The sequence below is a fragment of the Chaetodon trifascialis genome, chromosome 14, assembly GCF_039877785.1.
Source record: "Chaetodon trifascialis isolate fChaTrf1 chromosome 14, fChaTrf1.hap1, whole genome shotgun sequence".
In the NCBI taxonomy this organism is placed as follows: Eukaryota; Metazoa; Chordata; class Actinopteri; order Chaetodontiformes; family Chaetodontidae; genus Chaetodon; species Chaetodon trifascialis.
Window position 1 is genome coordinate 6,473,035 of NC_092069.1, and position 16,770 is coordinate 6,489,804.

General features: G+C 41.0%; 1 protein-coding gene across 5 annotated transcripts; it reads left to right on the forward strand.

The window, feature by feature from the left end:
• Positions 1-102: 102 nt before the first annotated feature.
• Positions 103-16,647, forward strand: LOC139342086 (matrilin-3-like). 5 transcript variants are annotated; one of them, XM_070978972.1, is made up of 10 exons: positions 199-551; positions 1,626-1,790; positions 2,002-2,700; positions 5,200-5,319; positions 8,318-8,458; positions 11,864-11,983; positions 12,076-12,201; positions 12,319-12,438; positions 14,784-14,885; positions 15,398-16,647. In XM_070978972.1, the coding sequence occupies exons 1-10, from the start codon at positions 221-223 to the stop codon at positions 15,448-15,450; spliced, it is 1,977 nt and encodes a 658-aa protein (XP_070835073.1). In that variant the 5' UTR covers positions 199-220; the 3' UTR covers positions 15,451-16,647. The 5 variants fall into 5 exon arrangements, with proteins under 5 accessions (XP_070835075.1, XP_070835074.1, XP_070835073.1 ...); XM_070978973.1 differs by lacking the exon at positions 8,318-8,458 and having other exon boundaries at positions 174-551; XM_070978974.1 differs by lacking the exons at positions 1,626-1,790; positions 8,318-8,458 and having other exon boundaries at positions 103-551.
• Positions 16,648-16,770: the final 123 nt, after the last annotated feature.

Genomic DNA, 16,770 nt, shown 5'->3' on the forward strand with positions numbered 1-16,770 from the left:
AGGATAAATGAAGTCAATTATACTCCAGACCTAGAGAAGGAGCAGCCCGTGCTGCTGCTTTGACACCACCCTCACTTGTGCGCTCCTTCCCTCACCTCCTCCACGTGTCTCTGGATTGGACCTCTGGTTCCCCACGCCTTGTGGGCCGTGGACGGCATCATATAAATAGTCAGTGGTGGAGGACCGGAGGGCGGGCGGAAAACAAGTGTGCGCAGGCAACATGACTCCACTAGTGAGGGCACTGCTCTGTTTCATTGGCATCCTGGCACCGGGAGCTCTGGGAACCTCCTCACAGTTTGGGTCATACAGCCGGAAGATTCACTCAAGTCCTTTTGTCCCACGAGTGTCCCCGCAAGTCCCTCCAAGGGTCTATCAGCGCTTTGAAGATGCCACACCAATTGAACAAACCTCTGACGATGTACCAATGGCTGATACCCTCCAAGAGGTCCAGCAGGGCGATTACACACCCCGAGGCGCACCGCAGCAGCAGGGTGTCCAACAAGGTGCCAACAACCACCTGACGCAGGGGAGACGGAGAGCTGTCAGTGGAGGTTGGTTTGTTCTGCTGTAAGCTCGCTGACAGCAGCCCTTCACCTGTTGCTGATTCTGTGGACGCGCGCACTAACCCTCTAACGTCATTTTGTTTTCCATGCGTCTGTCATAGTTTGGACACATTAGTGGATTATGGCGCAACATGTCTGAATGCAGCTAGTATCACTGCGATCTGAAGCATCTTTACATGAATTGTATTTAAGATTATGATGCCAGGCATCCTTATGGTTTTGTGGCCGCGATGTGGCCCTCGTGTCACTTTCTGTTGTTCTGGAGGTGTTTGCAGAACCCTCAGACTCTATTATATCCACAAGATGAATAGATGACTATCCCATTTCCCAAATTGCTATTATTTTCCCCATCTATATAAATGGATATGATATCGTGCCCTTGTCCTTTTTGGCATACACAAGAAAAATATGAATGTGTTGTTGTCATTTTGTGTGAAAATATAAAATATTGGAAAGGAATGTCTATATGCACCAACATAAGATAAGTGGTAGTAAAATGTTACATTTGGTTCATTTACAAATTGACTGAGGAGATATGACCTTTCTGGCTTTGTTCTGATTAAAAAACAAGGTGCAATATTGAATATTTTCTCATACAGACAATTATACTCTTTCAGGATTGTGGAAATACTTTCAGAGCAGCAGGAAGAGTTGTTAAACGACCTTCTGGGTTTTTCAAACATGGCTTGGTATTTCTTATTCAGAAAATCAGATGATTAACTTGCAGTGTGACTGAGAGGCGCAAACTAATATTAAGTTCAAATTAACTTCAATATTCTCCAGTCATAATTCAAATATTACTATCAATTTCGTTCTATACTCATGCCTATATTACATTCCATTTAGTTACATGCTATTAGTTTTGACCAGGCTTTCCAGCATACATTGGGTACACTGTATATCTTCAGCAACACATACTCCTTTCCCTTCTGTGATCCTCACGTTGAAAATGTGTTGCTAAGCTAATAATCATGCCTGCATGTCTCATTTTGCTTGGGTTAAACCAAAATAACCATTGCTCTAATGCTATCCCTTCTGTATTTTCCATCTCCCTTGGCAAAGCTGGTGGCACTAATTCCAGGTTTCATCGCTATCAGCCCTCCCATCACCAGCTGCCAAAGGAGAGCCAGCCACTCTCAAAGCTGCAAAACAAAGGTGCACCATTTGTGTCTTGGCAGCCTGCTCGAGATTTGATTGGCTCTCCTGCATCTATCAGAGCTGTCACAGGTACTTCACTTCAGCCATAACTAACATGTTTTCATGTAGCTCTCAAAAGAGTGATGTGGAGTTGTGGACGGTCTTTTGTAGCAAATTTAAAAGTGTCATAACTCCTAACTCAAATTTTATGAGCACTATTAGCATCTGATAGAGCTTTTTTGCTTTTCACTTGATTTAAAAATATCTCTGAGCACAGAACGTACTCTTTTTTTTTTTACAGCCACAAGGTCCAACTGCAGAAATCGTCCCATAGATTTGGTCTTCATCATAGACAGCTCCCGCAGTGTGCGCCCTGCTGAGTTCGAGAAGGCCAAGGAGTTCCTGCAGGACATGGTGGACAGCTTGGAGATCGGCTCAGACGCCACACGAGTCGGCCTCGTCAATTATGCCAGCACAGTGCAGATTGAGTTTCTACTGAAGACGTATTTTGACAAGTCGTCCCTGAAGCAGGCACTGGCTCGTGTTGAGCCCCTCGCTTCAGGCACCATGACGGGCATGGCCATCAAGACTGCCATGGAGAAAGCTTTCACCGCGGAGGCAGGGGCCCGAGCTAGCTCTGTGAATATTGCCAAAGTAGCCATCATAGTGACAGATGGGAGGCCCCAGGATAAGGTAGAGGATGTATCGGCAATAGCTCGGGCATCTGGGATCGAGATCTACGCAGTGGGAGTGGACAGAGCTGACATGATGTCCCTCCGCCTCATGGCCAGCCACCCACATGATGACCATGTCTTCTATGTGGAGACCTATGGTGTCATAGAGAAGCTGACTTCCAAATTTAGGGAAACCTTGTGTGGTAAGGATGATGATAATGGGAGTGCGGCTATTCCATTAGACGGTGGAATTGATGATTATGGACTAGGCCTAGATGGCAGAAAAGACGGAATAAATAATGAAAGTGATGATAAAGGAAACAATGGTATGTCAGGCCCGTCCTTTCAATTTCACCTGTGATCATATGGGCAGCACCATAGAGGGATTCTCCATTCTAAAGTTATCGGTCCTCTTCTTTCCATCTGAAGAACAAGGGCAAGGTAACTGGTGATTTACCGCACTTGTTGTGTTTGGATTCCCCTCAGAAAGGTCTTTATTAACTGTTGCCATGCAGATGGTGACAGTAAGTTAAAGGATAAACATTCAGTAATGCACTAACCAACTGTAAGAGGACAAACCTCACTGGTTGATTTGCCAATCCAGAGCAAATTCTGCAACCTTGAACACTTTAAAATGGTTGAATCCTAATATGATGCTGCCTTTACTTTTCACAGGGAGCACACTGCTCTTTGCACCCCGTGCTGTGCTTTATGCCGTATGCCCTGCTCAGTTACCTGAAGACGCGCTAAGATGCCCAGGTCCACAATTTGGGCTTTTACCATCACTGACAGAACATTAACAGCCACTCGTTTTGCCACTGATATTTTACAGTTGCTTAAATTGGTCTGTGAATGCATGAATTTCATAAACATAAACATTCTAATTCTAATAAAAAGACAACAGACCTTTTTAAATGAATAGGTTGACATTTTGGGAAATACACTTGCTCACTTTCTTACAGAGAGGTGAGAAGATTTATACCACTCTCATATCTTTCTGTTTACATATGCGCTGCTTAACTTAGCTTAGCATAAGTAATGGAAATGGAGGGAAACAGTTAGCCTAGCTCTGTCAGGTGAAAATGGTGCCTTCTAGCACCTCTAAAGCTTAATTATTATTTGCTGTATGTAATTTTAAAAGTTTTACAAAAAACTAACTTGCAAAAACAAGTTGTGGTTTCACAGGGGCCTACAGCTATTTAGAGACTATTTCTTGGATGAGTGCAGTGACTTTCTGGTGCCTCTGCAATCTCACAGTGATGACATGATTCCAGGGACCAAAAAATGTCAAACTGTTCCACAGTAACAAATCGCTTAAAGAGTAAGAACCTTCACATTTTTACATGTTTACGTAATGCTTATAGGCTACAGGAATGCAACTGCTCATTGCCATGATTCATTTGGGTGATATCAGAACTTGGAAAATAAGAACTAGGAGAGCTTCAGAATAACGGCGTAATTGTCAAACAGTGGCATTTTTTTCTGAACTGCGTTTGCATTTCCTCACAAAAAGTTATGCATTTTACTTGGAAAAAACTTTGCGTTCATTCCCAGTTGTTTTGCAGTGCATTGCAATATGTTGCACATCTCTCAATGTGTTTTGCATTCCGTCTGCTCTGAAGAAAAAGGCTGGCTGAGCGTTGTGGTGAAGCTGAACTCCTGTGGTAGATTTAGTAACACATCTCTCATATCTGATGAAACATGTGGATCACATCGTAAGCGTCTGCTTTACAATTATATCTCTGCTAATGTTAACAAATGAGGCAAAAGCTGGCAACAGTGCAGCTGAGACCATAACCATATCAGTAATGCTGTGTTTACTGAGGAGGCATAGCATGAGTAGCAAGTTAGCAGAGTAGCAACATCTGGCAGCACAGTGGCTCAGTGGTTAGCACAGCAAGAAGCTCCTGACCAGTGCCGGGTTTGTGAAGTCTGCATGTTCCTCCAGGTGCTTCCATTTTCCCTGCCATCCAAAAACATGTTCGTTAATTCTCCTGCTATAGCCCTGGCAACGCAGGCCCAGCCACAGCTGCAACTGTAGCTCAACCCACTGCCAAGCATGCAGCTACAGCTATGGTCTTCAGGGGGAATGCAAAACGCCATTGTAAGGTAATATAAGACTTATAGCCAGATAACACAGAAATGTTTCATTCAAAACATCTCTAACCCTGACCTCTCAACAGCTCAGTGCCCTTGAGTATGTGTCCACAAGTGAAAATCGATTTAAAAATGTCGCCTCATTTCTCTTTTCAACTTTTGATATCACCCAAACTAGCAAGGTCACTGCTAAGGTTAACCATGCTACTCATGCAAGTTTCTCCCTGGTGTGGAACTTATTGTACACTGTGCTTAAAATTCTGACTCACTTCCAGTCACACAAATTCAAAACTTGTTTTTGAGTGACAGCTTGAACCTGAGGAGTGAGTTCAACCAACCTCTGTGTTTCACAGTGAGCAACCTCTGTCCATCCACCACAATGACGTCATGACCAAAGACATGCAACGATTGTGAATTTTGTGTTTACATGGTCTGAACTGCATGGACTATTGTGTTGGAAAATTAGGATGGATAGTTATTCAGGTGTCTTCAAATGACTATGTCTCTTCCTTCACAGATAACACAGGATTTGAAACGACACAATGAATTTACTATGACATCACTACAGCTGAAGCACAGAGATCAAGTTAACTAATCTGCTTATGGCTCTGTAGAATTACAAATTCCGCAGTTACTGAAGATATACTTACATCTTACTAACAGAACATTAACCCAAAGTGATTGATTTCACAAGGCGTATGCCAATCAGACAGAGTGTTTCTTTTCAGGTTTGGATGCATGTGCTCAGGGACACAATTGCCAGCACATTTGTGTCAACAGTGGCAACTCATACAACTGCGACTGTCGCGCAGGCTATGTCCTGAACCCGGACAAGAAAACATGCTCACGTGAGAATCTTTACAGTATCTTTGTCTTGATGTTTTTGTTCAGTGTCTCAGTGTCACGAAATCCCACGTGTTTCTGCATGAATCTCCTTCTGAACACTGCTGCTGAGAAAGGTGGAACATGGAGAAAAGTTATATTTTGATTGAATCTTGCTCAGACACTGGTTTGGGATTGGATGGGAAAAGCTTTACTAAAGTTGAAGAATGTTAACTTTTGAAATGTTTAATGTAAGAACTTTGACAGAGCCTTGGAATTCCAAGTTCCTAAGCTTTTGAAGGCCCCTTTGGACATCAGTTAACTAGGCATTTTGTGCTGTGGGCACACTGCATGCCATCTCTTGTTATTAATGTTTTGGGTTTCCATAAATAGATTAGGGCAGAGACTGTTTAGCACAAATTAAATGAGCAGGACATGATGAACGCCTGGAGTGCTGAGGGGCACACATTCTAAAAGTAATGACTCAGAGGGTCCACAAAATCCTCCTTAACTGAGGATTTTGTGGACCCTCTGATGTTTTCAAGCTGTGAGGCAAGCCTCCCCTGAGGGCTGTGGGGAGGTTGGGGGGGTCGTGGAAAGAGATGAAGATATTTTGTTAGGTGAAAGGGACAGGTGGTGGAGTTCTGAAAACATGGTCAGGAGCTGGAGCTGCAGCAGTGGCTGTGACAGACAGCTGATGGAGGAAATGGAGGTACTTTAAAAGCCCTTTGTGCCAAACTGCGGCAAGTCACATCAAACATTCTTCTTCTTGTTGAAGCCATAACTCGACTAGATTCAGTATGGCACACACTTCCCAAAGATATTCTATATTCAATATCACAGAAAAGATACATTTAAGATAAGATAAAATAAGGCTTTATTGATCCCACCGCAGTGAAATTTGCCTGTTACCACAGTAGAATAAAAAGGAGAGGTAGAAAACAGAATAAGTAGAACAAATAGATCCAAAATAAAATCAACTATAGTAGATGATATACATTATAAACAGAGTATAAAAATGTAAATCTTGCCAAAAAAGGATAGCATTAGAACTCCAGAACTTGACTTGGAGTCAGTTTCTGAAAGCCCTGACTCTCAACTGAACCCAAAACTGTCAGTCAGATGTGGGAGTGTCTCTTTTCAGGTTCAGATGCATGTGCCCAGGGACATGACTGCCACCGTATTTGTATCAACAATGGTGACTCATACACCTGCGAGTGTTGAGTGGAATACGTGTTGAATGCAGACCAGAAAATATGTTCATGTAAGATCATTTCTCTACAGATTTTATTTCTAGCTTTTGAGATAAATAGGCTGGTTGTCATAAATACATTAGAACAGGGCAAGACTTCAGAAGACTGGGACGGATGCCCATCTAGGACAGTTTGGGACCAATCCTAGTTGTCTAGGGCTGGCCAATCAGATTCCAGATTCCAGAGTAAGAAGGTGACAGGTACTTGGCTTGTAAGTATCACAACCTCTGTATGAAGTGTCTGTGAATATTTGCTGTAAGAAAGTCAATCAAACAACCACAAAAAGATGCCAAACAATCACAAAAAGACCACAGAATCATGCAAAATATCTAATGGAGACACTGAACGACCACAAAGCAAAAGCAATATGACTACAAAGAGATGCAATATGACCAGAGATGCAAAATTTGGGTTAAGGACCACAAAGAGATGCATAACAACCAAAAAGAGAAAATATTAGAAAGAGATGCAAAATAACCACTGAAAGAAACAAAGCAACCCAATGTGTATGCTAAACAGAAAGATTACAACCACAGAGGCACACAAAATGAACACAAAACGATGCTGAACAACTACAAAGAGACACTGAATGACCACAAATGATACAGAAAAATGATCATAAAGAGATTAAAAACTTTACAAATAGACCAAAATGACCGCAAAGAGATATGAGTAGACCTATGTCTATTTGTGACAGTCTTGGCTATTTTGGAGTTACTAATTGCAGCTATTTATTATTGTTAGAATATTTAAAGCTCCAGTCTGTATGATCTAGTGCCATCTAGTGGCTGGTTGTAGAGAACTGAATACCCCTGCCCTCACTCCCCCATTACCTTGAAAGCCGTCTATTTGGCATTCATTTTTAACACTGAGTACAAGTACGTTTTGATAGCTATTAGTACAGTTTATTATTGCAAAGAACTAGTTCTTTAAATATGAATCTGACCACATTTTCGCAAATGTGCCCCACTTGTCTGAGTCTGTCCCCTAGTTTTGGCCCCCCATTCAAAAGTTTCTAAACTGGCCCTGGACCAAGCTGCCACCTCCCATGCATATGGAAAAAGGACAAGTACAGTGCTATAGATCCTGTCTCTAAGTCACAGGCTTAACTATGATTGTAGAGTAAGTCGGCTAGAGTTACAGTATTGTTGTATCCCAATGGCCCTTGGGTGTTTGGAGTCTGGATCTGGGTTTACTGCTTGCTGCCAACTTTCAGTTATGTACTTTAGAGCCAAACTAAGCCATGTATGTTGTTGTCTAAAGCACATACCTACGAAGGCAACAACTCCAGTTCTGTACCACAACCGCTTGGTCCAACATATCGAGTGGTCAGTGAAGACTTATTAGGGTGTTATGGAGGACACTGGGACAAGCCCCATATGTTCATCACAGATTTGCAGTTGAAGTTGAATAGTCAAGCCTCACTTCAAACCCATTTAAAAGGTGATGTGCTCATGTTTGAAACAGAAATGATTCTCGGCTTCTTGTCTTATGTGGTTAGACTTAGTTGGTTAGATGTTTCTTTTCAGGATCAGAAACATGGACATGACTGGCAACATATTTGTGTCTCAGGGATATCTGTTGAATGCAGACCAAAAAACATGTTCTTTTTTCATACAGTAGGTTTATTGTATGTCTTTTGATTGGTTCCTGTGTTTTGAATGACTGACATTTATCCTCCATTTACTGTCCAAAGCAGGAGCTGGTGAGGCACTACCATAAGTTCCACAATAAGGGCTTCATGTTCGATAAGGGAGCTTCTTCTTTTCAGGTTTGGATTCATGTTCCCAGGGGCATGACTGCCAGCATTTTTGTGTCAGCACTGATGATTCTTACATCTGCAAATGTCGAGTGGGATATGTGTTGAATGCAGACCAGAAAACATGCTCATCTACGAACATGGAATTTTCAGGTAGACTTCATGCTTGTATCGCGGCATATTTTTTTTTTCTTTTTTTGATGAAACAAAATCTGCAGAAATAGTCTTTTGGAACGGTTGAAGTGACCATAATGTACTTCCACGCTGGCTTAGTGGTTTCTACTTGGATTTGGGTTATTCTGAAAACAGACACAGATCAGCTCTTGCTACTATTGGTTTGGGGTTATCCTGAGTAGTGTACCACAAATGGGTGTTGAACTTAGCTATAGTCAGTGTTATGCAGATTTGGACACCTGTCCAAGGACATGACTGCCAGCGTATTGTGTTTTACCACTTAGATCTGCAAGCAATATTTGAGATACATGTTGAGTGCTGACCAGAGAGCATAGCACTCATTATCATTTCAGTACATTTGGATAGTATGTTTTTGTCATGTGCCTTGTGAGGTTTGATATGGTTTACAACAATTTAGTGTTTGATTAAATAGAGAAACCACCAGGCCTTTGCTGTTGGACAGGCACACTGTAATTTGGATTTGTGGGTTTTTCTGCATAAAGACATACTGTAATTGTGAGTGGCCAAGAATTGTTGAGGTGCTTTGATCAGACAGACTGTCTTCATGCCTCTTGTGACAAATATTGCACCTTCCTTGTAGCATTTTCACACAGTCAGTTACAGTTGCAGTTGACACAGAAAGAGGAATGGACCATGAGACCACAGTTAACAGTAGTAAAAGGAACAACTGCCAGTCAGAGGCTCCAACAATCTAGGCAGTCCTTGACTGATGTGATGAGGTGTCAGTTACATGTGGACATGTCTCTTTTCAGGTTCTGATCCATGTACCCATGGACATGATTGCCAGCACTTTTGTGAAAGCAGTGGTGACTCGTACATCTGCAAGTGTCGAGTGGGATATAAGTTAGAGGCAGACCTAAAAACATGCTCACGTAAGAACTTGGGCCCTACGATGCACATACCCTAGTGCAGTCTCATTGTTAATTTAAAAAATTAAAATGCATGTGTTTGGATAAAGGCAGAAAGAGGTTTAAAGATGAGGCCATGGTATATATATTTTTAAATAAATACTGGTCTATCCTGATGGTGCAACTGTGGAAGTGTCTCTTTTCAGGTTTGGATACATGTGACCAAGGACATGAATGCCAACATGTTTGTGTCACAAATGCTGATTCATACCTTTGTAAGTGCCATGAGGGATATATCTTGAATGCAGACCAGAGAACATGCACACGTAAGAACTTGAATTTTACCGATATAGATTATCTTGTATGCATGTTAGGGTGCAGTGTCTTGTGCCTCCCTCAAAGTCTGTTATTCAATTGAGTAAATATCAGAGACCTTTTACTCTGGAGCATTAAAAATGCTCAAAGTATTGGTGTTTGCTGCTCCAAATGCTTAACTTGGATAGCAACAGTTGGTGAAGCATTGTGTCATGGACATACATACATCAGCTCTTGTTGGTTGTTCTAAATTATGAAAAAGTTAGATTTGAATTCATTTCGAATGAGCTGGAAGTTGGGAAACTGGGACTGATACATCCTGGGGTACGAAGCACATGGTCATGACTTCAACTGTAACTCCATTGGTGCAGTCAGTTACCAGTGTGATTGTCTCTTCAGGTTCAGATACATGTGCTCAGGGACATGACTGCCAACATATTTGTGTCAGCAATGATGACTCGTACATCTGCAAATGTCAAGAGGGATACATGTTGAATGCAGACCAGAAAACCTGCTCACGTAAGAGTTTGGGCTTTATCATTAGATTCGATATGCATGTCCGACTACACTGTCTGCGGTTACCTACTTGTACAGTCTTTATCGTTATTATTGTATGTACTTGATTTAATGCAGAAAGAGGGACCTTTATACATTTTATTACATTTTGGCCAATCATAATCTTCACCGAGGATGTTAGTTGTGGACTTTAGCTGTGGAAGTGTCTCTTTTCAGGTTCAGATGCATGTGCCCAGGGACATGACTGCCAACATATTTGTGCCAATAATGGTGATTCTTACCTTTGCGTGTGTCATGAGGGATATGTGTTGAATGCAGACCAGAAAACATGTTCACGTAAGAACCATAATTTAAATCTTTTTTGCTTTGTTTTTAACACACTTGTATGCATGCTCTTATTCAAAGAGTCAGGTGTTCCACCAAAGTCTAATAATAGATATACTTGATGAAATGCAACAAAAGTAAACATGAAAATAATGCAGTATTACCAACTGAAGTCAATGCAGCAAGTGCATCAGGAGGCACTGTAATGCACAGTTAATAGTTAATGTGTTTCAAATGTGCAGTAAGTTGTTAAACTGGAGCTGATATACACATAGAGGTATGGAGTACCTACTCATCCAACCTTGTCCTCTAGAAATTTCATTTATATTCAACTCATTTACATTCATAATTACTTTGTGCTGACAAATGTTATCGCTGCCTGGATTATGTTTTTAATCAATGTTTGCATGAATGAAGCGCAACATTTTATGCACAACACTGGATTCTTGGGGTGGATAGAGAGCATGTCAAGTGCAGAACTGTGACACTAAAGCACTTTGGTTAAGGTTAGAGGAAGTTCATGATTGCTTCTGACTTCTTCTATATTAATACAGACCATGATCTTTCCCTTACATTAACCAAGTGCTGTCAATGCTTGAACATAGTCATAAAAAATTAATAACGCTATAGTCACTATGAGTGGATAGTGCATTATTTTGGTGGAAAACAAATAAAATACGTCAGCAGAAAACAAATGTTCAGTATGGATGTTAACTGTGGAAGTGTCTCTTTTCACTAGGTTTGGATACATGTGCCCTGGGACATCAGTGCCAGCATATATGTGTCAGAAATGGTGATTCTCACCTTTGTGTGTGTCATGAGGGATATGTGTTGAATGCAGACCAGAAGACATGCTCACGTAAGACTGAAAGTCTGAGTTTCAAGCACATGCCATGGTACAACATGTTCCCTCCAGATTAAGTCTTTCTAAGTAGGTGCATGGTCTTGGTCTTTCTCAATACAGCCCTATGGTTCACTTGGACAGCAAGTACTGATGAAAGACATATCAGCTTTTGTAGGTTGTTTTTAATAGTTGAGGATTGTCATTAGTTCTATAGTTTAAACAGGCAGCAAATTGGGTCACTGCGGCTGATACATCTGGTATGGTTGACATAGTCGTCATTTAGATAAATTATACAGACATTGGTGGCCATTAAACTCTCCACAAGTGTTCATTGACAGAGGTAATCAGAAGTCAGTTACCTGTATCTGTATTGGATACCTGTGCCAGGGATATCTGTGTCAGCCTGACACTTGGGATACAGATAGTTAGAGGCTCAGTCAGAGGCTCCAATAGTCCAATCCCTGCTTGAATGATGTCATGAGATGTCACATCACATGTGGACATGTCTCTTTTCAGGTGCTGATCCATGTGCTCTTGGACATGATTGCCAGCACATTTGTATAAACAGTGATGACTCATACATCTGCAGGTGTCAAGTGGGATACATTTTGAATCCAGACAAGAAAACATGCTCACGTAAGAACCTGGAAGTGTTTTGTGTCTCAGTTTTATGTGATTGTCCTTTATTTTAAGTGCTCATGCACACTGGTGTGAGCTTTTCTTTTCAGGTTCAGGTTTAGATGCATGTGCCCAGGGACATGACTGCCAGCACATTTGTGCCAACAATGGGAACTCTTACATCTGCAAGTGTCGAGTGGGATACATGCTGAACATGGATCAGAAAACCTGCTCACGTAAGAAAGTTCTTCCTTAACATTGGAGCAGTATCTGCATGTGTTGTGTTTCTTTATAGTACCTCCAAAGACTTGTGCACCAAGAGCTGCTTTGGCATTTGTATCATCTCTCTCCAGGTTCAGATGCATGTGCTCAGGGAAATGACTGCCAGCATATTTGTATCAACAATGGTGACTCATACAGCTGCCAGTGTCGAGTGGGATATGTGTTGAATGCAGACCAGAAGACATGCTCACGTAAGGATCTGGATTTTATTTGTGTCTGTGTATTGAGAGTATCAAGAGATTGTCCATATTTTGAATCACTTCAAGCCTCAGGACTAGCACTGACCTACTGATAGGTGCGGCATACTGTACATGTACATGGTTTTATTGAGTCCAGCTGGTCAGGGGTTGAAGTTTCGACAGCTGGCCTGGGGCTCCTTGAATACTCTTTCCCTATGATATTTGAAGAGGCTTTTTCAAAGAAAAGGTTGGACCATGTGCTTGACTTCACAAGAGCCATTCTCAAACCATCCTAAACTAAGATGATTTAAGGTGAGATGCCAGTTTTCTAAATATTATCTGTTTTATCTTACTATTAATCCTCAATCCAATATAGATTTCATCTCATATATTACCCAGGCTTTGCCCCTTAAAGAGTCCATAGGCCTGGTCATTTTCCTATGCAGAGCAGTACTGAAATTTGCATTTGTGTGGTCTGCAAATCAGGATTTAGCTTCACCTTTTGTATGAAAGCTGGTCTGACTGTAAATGAGGACACTGTGACGCCACTCTGCATTCACTCGTCTTCTGCATCTGAAAACACAAATCTAGACCTACAGAGGAAGAATACCAGTCAGTGACAATGTCACCTCCATTCACTGACTCCATATGATGGTACCTTGCTTACCCTGGTCTTATGGCCGCATCATCTCCACCACATGCTCTGGAATTCATCTTGCTATAACTGACGACATGGACAGTCCAGATAGGCCAGAGTGCATGGTTTTATTACAATGGTCGTATGTCTTCATGCCGACAAGATCAAACTAGACAATAGAAGACAATATTGATGCTCTGGCTCAAAAGGCAACACCAGGAATTTATTATATATCTTACCAGGTCAGTGGATAATCTACTTACCTGAGTTTTTGTTACAGTCTTAGGTTGTGGCATGGCTGTGCCAGGCTTGGTGCAACATGACTGTGCACATGTAGAGAAACTGCTTCTTCCTTTGAACGATGCCAACATTCTACATGGGCAATGTCAGTGTGATGGCCCGCTCCCCTGAGTGTGCCATGATTCACACGGCTCAGTTGATTCTGTACCTTATCAGGTTAGGGTTAGGGTTTGCCATTAACAAAATGAAGAGTCTACGTTGTCCCAAATCATTCATATGTTGGGCTGTGCTCCCAAAACAATCAGAGACACCTGTAAGAATGTAAGAACTGATTTATAGTTGAGCCCAGTTTCCCTTGATTCAAACCCTCCTTAGATAGCCATGACCTGGATGACTGAGAATCTCCACAGAGAGCAGAACATTTCTCATTTGTTGTGAAGGCATTACATTTCACTTTTTTGAAGATGTTCACATTAGCTTCAGCTAGACCCTTTACTGTATGTAGAAACTGTGCATCCATGTTAAGGAACATTTCAATAGAGAACCACAAATTCACCTTGAGGGTGTAGCTTGTCTGAAACAGAATGAAGTTTAAAGATTGTCACCCCGAGAATTTGGTCACGCCTGTGGCACTGATAAGATGCTTTGCTTGTCCTGTGTCTAGAGATTTAGGGTTGAACAATGTATTAACTTCAATTTTAGTCATTATCATACCTTTCATGTCTGTCTTTTTGCATTCTTTAGTTGTGGAGAAGTCTGCAGTTGGCTGCAACCAAAGCTACTGTGTCCAGTGATAATACTTCCACTGATCCATCCATTTACAGCACAGTTTATAGGACATAAACATGTGCTGCGCTGCTGCTTAAGGAATGACAGAGTGCTAAAGCAGTGGAAGTGTGGCCTGAGCCCACCAAGTTTGATCTAGCTTAAGGACTGAAAATAATGGTTGTAATTGATAATGGTTTGCTTGTTATCTTTCTGTTTTTTCTTTTTCAGTGAATTGGTATTGTATGTATATGTAGGTATGTTGCTCAAACAATGTGTCCTCTCTAAAGTTATGTTTGCACACCTGACCGCAGTAACAAGGCCCTCACAGTTTGTGATTAACTAGTTGAAGCGATATAATTAACAGATTTTCTAATCTCACTCACAAAGGAAAATCATGATTATACCTGATCTCTGCTACATTGGTCAAATCAATATCCATTGTGCTAATGTTGTGATTTAAAAACACCTCACTTTTGTCTGATTCTTTTCAGCTCCAAAATGTCTCACATTGAACACTGACATTGACTGGGTGTTTCAAAATGTTTTAGCCATCGATTCACAAAGAGGAGCATAAGATGGGTTGTGCTGTTTTTTTCTACAAAGCAGCCAAACGTATATGTAGTATTACAAACAAGTATTTCAAAGAGGCTATCCTAAACACAGTGAAACGCCATTCATGCTTTGACTTCACATGTTTTTCTCATTCTTTCAGAGGAAATGAGAAGTGAAATAACTCAAGATGCCTGCATGTGTGAAGCGCAGATTGTGTTCCAGAAAAAAGTGCAGTCAACCATTCAGGAGCTGAGCAGAAAACATATCCTTTTTGCTGAGAAGGCTCAGAAGGATCCAGTTTGAATTTGATGTAAGACTTAAACATTGTGATTATTATGTGTGTTATGATGTTGTTGTAAGGTAGACTCTAAGTGCAGGACACAGACACTCAGGTGAGGTGAAGTTCTAAAGGTTTATTGTAAGGTACTGGGGAACGAAGGAGAGGTGGAGAGGAGATGATGTCTGACAGGGGCCGAGAACAGAATGGGAGGTAGTGGAGCGTGGCTCTGCAGGAACAGTGAAACACAAGGGGAACAATACTGGCAAGAAATGTCTGCTTTACATTTGTGGCTCTAAAAAGGTTTTTTTCAGTAGCTCGGATGGCTGCTATAATTTATTTTGTCTTATTTGTACCTTTAATTACAGGAAGTTGAATCTGAATCTAATGTTCGTTGATTTGCCACGGTGCATTTTTACAAGCGGCCAGTGTCGTGATGACCTGGCAAACATTGCAACTACACTTTTGAAATTCTATTTCCTTGACTGTCTGTTCACTTGATGAACTTTCAGACAAAGTGAGCCTGATTGAGGGCCAACACCAGTATTAAGAACATCGATGATGAGGTCAGAAGACATGTTCAGGACAAGCAGTGTAATCAGTTTTTTTTTTGACCAGCCGAAGTCGTCTGTACTCTGTCAAAATTCTTAATATGTCAGTGAAAATGATTTGGTAGATGTCTGCATGGTATTGCCTTCTCATGCAGTGTACTATTAGCATGACTATTTTGCATTGTAAACCTGCATTCTGCATTCACCACACTGTCTGTTATTACTTCTTACAGTAAAGTCAGGTATGACTGGTGTAAATGTTTACATATACCTTTTTATTTGTTAGAAATGTCAGATTTCCTCCTAACAGTTAAGCCATTGAGTGAAGACTCAAACTATGTAAGATAATTAGGGAAGTTATAGACTAGATGGAGATGAAAACTTCTAAAAAAAATGTATATGAAGAATTGTTAAACGTGTTGAAAGTTTACTTTCATAATGAATGTTTCTGGTGGGGACAGTGTTGTACCACATCCTTGTTGTGTATTTACTGCTGTGAGAGCGTTTCTTGGTCACTGTTGTGTTCTTGGTAGAACACAAAGCCTCCATCCACAACCATAACACACCAACTAATCTCTTATACAATAAGATCATTGTTGTTGCCCCTCTGATTGCAGCACTGTTACACAGAGAAAAGACCAAAATAAAGCCTGAGCCAACTGGCCGACGGCAGTGTTACATCACAGTGAATTACTACAATCCTTTCCTTTGATACCTGAAATATTTGAACAACTGGATTGCACAGCATTTATTGGTAATTATTGTTTTATTTGTGACAGGTGCAAGTGTTTTAGGGGGTGAGGGAAAACTGTTGGGGTGATTCGACCGCTTCAGTGCTTTGCACACTTGGCAAATCTTGGACCAAAGTCCTGGCCATTAAAGACTATTTTCAATGCACTAAGTTTTGAAACCATTAGATTTTGAGTTCAGATCTGTAACCAGTTAAAGAAGTATTTCACTGTACAGAATTTTTGCCATACAATACACAAATGTACTGCAGTTTTTCATTGCCATGGAACACTCATAAAACAAAGTGAAAGGAGTATTTGTGGTGCAGGGCTCTTTGTGTAAACTGACACTTCTGTGCTTGACATATTTTGGTGCTTTTGTGATAAAAAATAACTTGCCTGTATATTTTCTATTTGGAGCAGAGTTGCACATGAAAAATAAATATTCTGAAACAATGGATCATACATATAGCTTGTATTGTGTGTTTTCACTCTTAGTTACCATGCCACTGTCAGTATTATCAAAGGTACCATACCTGGAGTTTTGGTATCTCAAAACTTTTGGTATTGACTGGACTGTTTTTATTATTT